Raw genomic sequence first — 2230 nt, 5'->3', positions numbered from 1 at the left:
GGACCCTGTGTGTCCCCACCAGGGCCAGGCACGCTGGACACGGTCAGAGCCGCGCTCCAGACCGAGCAGCAGCACATCTGGGCTGGCCGCGTGTGTTTCTGTGCTTCCTGCTCTCGGGTTCTCCCCAGGGGTCATTTTCCCTTTAGGAAATTAAGACTTCAGACTATGGCATATTATTCCCTCTAATTAAAAAAACTCACGCCAAGCTTGGGAGGCAGCTGGCACCCCGGTGCTCGCAGACAGAAGTGCCTGGTCTCACGGGGGGCGGGGGGCTGAGAGGATTAGTGAGAGGAGCACGTGAGCGTGTGAGTGCCGCGAAGCTGCCAGCGGCCCCGGGCTTTGGAAACCGTCCCGCGGCCCATCGCTCTATTCGCTGTATTCATTTCCTTTCGGACGTGAGCCATAAAGTTCTACAGCTGGCTAATAAAGCCACGTACCTGCCGGTACACCCCCTCCCGTTCAGCCCACAGCCACCGACTCAGCGCCAGCAGGGACTGTGGTGGACGCTGGGGGTGTGGCCGGCAGCTGGCTCTTGCAGGCTCAGACCTGGCATTTGGGCATGAGGGCTGACGGTGGTGACACAGGCGACAGTGATCCTGCCATTAGTCCTGCCAGAAAGAACGTCCTCAGAGCGCCCCTCGGGCGCAGGACCCTGGTGAGCGCTGAATGTGTATCTTCTCGGCTGAAGACTCACTGTTTCCGTGGGCCCAAGGGGCTGGGGACAGCTCTTCTCCATGTCAATGCCACCGTCCCAGGGATCAATAAGAAAGCTCACCCAGCCAGGAGCGGAGGGACCGAGGCCATCGGGCCTGGCACCTTGCTCTCCCACATGTCACTGTCAGCATCGCATGCCATCAGCTCCCCACAGGACGCCTGGAGCCAGACGTGGGCACGCCCGTCAGCCTGGGCCACCTCCCGGAGCTCTCCGTGGTGCTGAAGAGCCGGCTGCAGGCCTCAGAGCCCAGCTAATCCCCCGAGAGGCAGCGCTGGGCGCCCATGTGGCCAGTGGGGGGGTCCAGTCCCGAGTGCAGCAAGGGCCCAGGAGGCAGATGTTGCCGAGCTGGGAAGCCACCGCCGGGGCGCACCCTGCTCTGAGACCCAGCCCCTCAAAGGAAGCGCCCATCTGTCCTCCCAGGCTGCACTTTCAGAACTGTGCATCGCTCCGTAGGCTCTCGAGGCCCAGCAAGAGAGGAGGCCCCTGGCCAGGCCCAGGCGGGCACCTCGGGAGCCTTCCGCAGCCAGAGCCACAGTTTCCTCTGGCGCTGGGCAACTAGCCGCAGGGCCCAAGGGGAGATTTTTATTATCGTGACGGTGTCAGATGAGACTCGTGTTTAAAAATAAAGTCTAAACATTGAGGAAACATTACTGACATGCTTGACGAAATTATTCGCCGATTCAGTCTCTGGTCTGCCATCTGCCGAGCTCAGGTTCACGGGGCGGCACCTGTCCACGCCCGAGTCGCCAGCAGGCAGTCACCGCGGGAGCCACCGCACGGCCGTGCCGTGGGACCTCCTGCATGGAGCCTGCCCCGCACTCGTCAGTCCGGCTGGGACACACGCCTCACACCGGGGTGCTCGCTGCCGAGCCGGGCACAGAGGGCGCCGCCCCGGGGAGCCGGGCGGGCAGGAGCCGGGACGCTGGCGCGCGCTCCTGCACCAGCCTTCGGCGCTCCTGCGATCTGACCCTGGACGTCATCCCGGCAGGGGCGGGCTGGCATGTGGGGATGACCGCTGCGCCCTCGACAGCCAGGCGAGACGTTACTGGGGCTGGCATCGCCCATCCATGGGATATGCAGAACAGGGCCACACCCCCGCCCTCAGGCTTCCGGCCTGGGTCTGTGCCCTGAAGGGACACCACTGGCGGGTGGCACCTTCTTCTGGGTCCCAGCACAGGCTCCTCCGCAGGCTCTCATGGACTCCGGCTGAGGCTGACGCAGACCGGCCTCCTGCCTCACTCTGGACAGCTCCAGGGCGTGCACAGCAGGGCCCAGGCCTCCGCTCAAGTCCTGTCAGACCCGAGTCCCCCTGGCTCGGGCGCCTCCAGGTCACAGCACCCGCTGCAGACGCCGGGCGTGTGAGCTCATGCCCTCTCATGCGCAGGCCGGGGGGGAGGGGGACCCGAGCACCTCACCCCGCCTGGGGACCAGCCCTGGGGAGTGCCTCGCTGACCACACCCTGGGACCCCTGGACCTGCCACCTCCTGGCTGGACCCAGAGGGGTGTCCACACCCT

General features: G+C 65.1%; 1 protein-coding gene across 1 annotated transcript in view; it reads right to left on the bottom strand.

Annotated features, from left to right (window-relative positions):
* The window catches only part of TRAPPC9 (trafficking protein particle complex 9), a 133557-nt gene that overhangs the window by 8544 nt on the left and 122783 nt on the right, over positions 1 to 2230 (bottom strand). The window contains exons 20-21 of the mRNA XM_012722892.1: positions 776 to 933; positions 438 to 546 (exon numbers count right to left, since the gene is read on the bottom strand). Coding sequence (XP_012578346.1) covers positions 438 to 546; positions 776 to 933 — 267 coding nt within the window. The remainder of the gene's footprint in view (positions 1 to 437; positions 547 to 775; positions 934 to 2230) is intronic.

Source organism: Condylura cristata, unplaced genomic scaffold (genome assembly GCF_000260355.1).
Source record: "Condylura cristata isolate star-nosed mole 26May11 unplaced genomic scaffold, ConCri1.0 scaffold00009, whole genome shotgun sequence".
Taxonomy (NCBI): Eukaryota; Metazoa; Chordata; class Mammalia; order Eulipotyphla; family Talpidae; genus Condylura; species Condylura cristata.
Note: the sequence above shows the minus strand (reverse complement) of the source record. Positions and strands in the feature narration are given on the sequence as shown.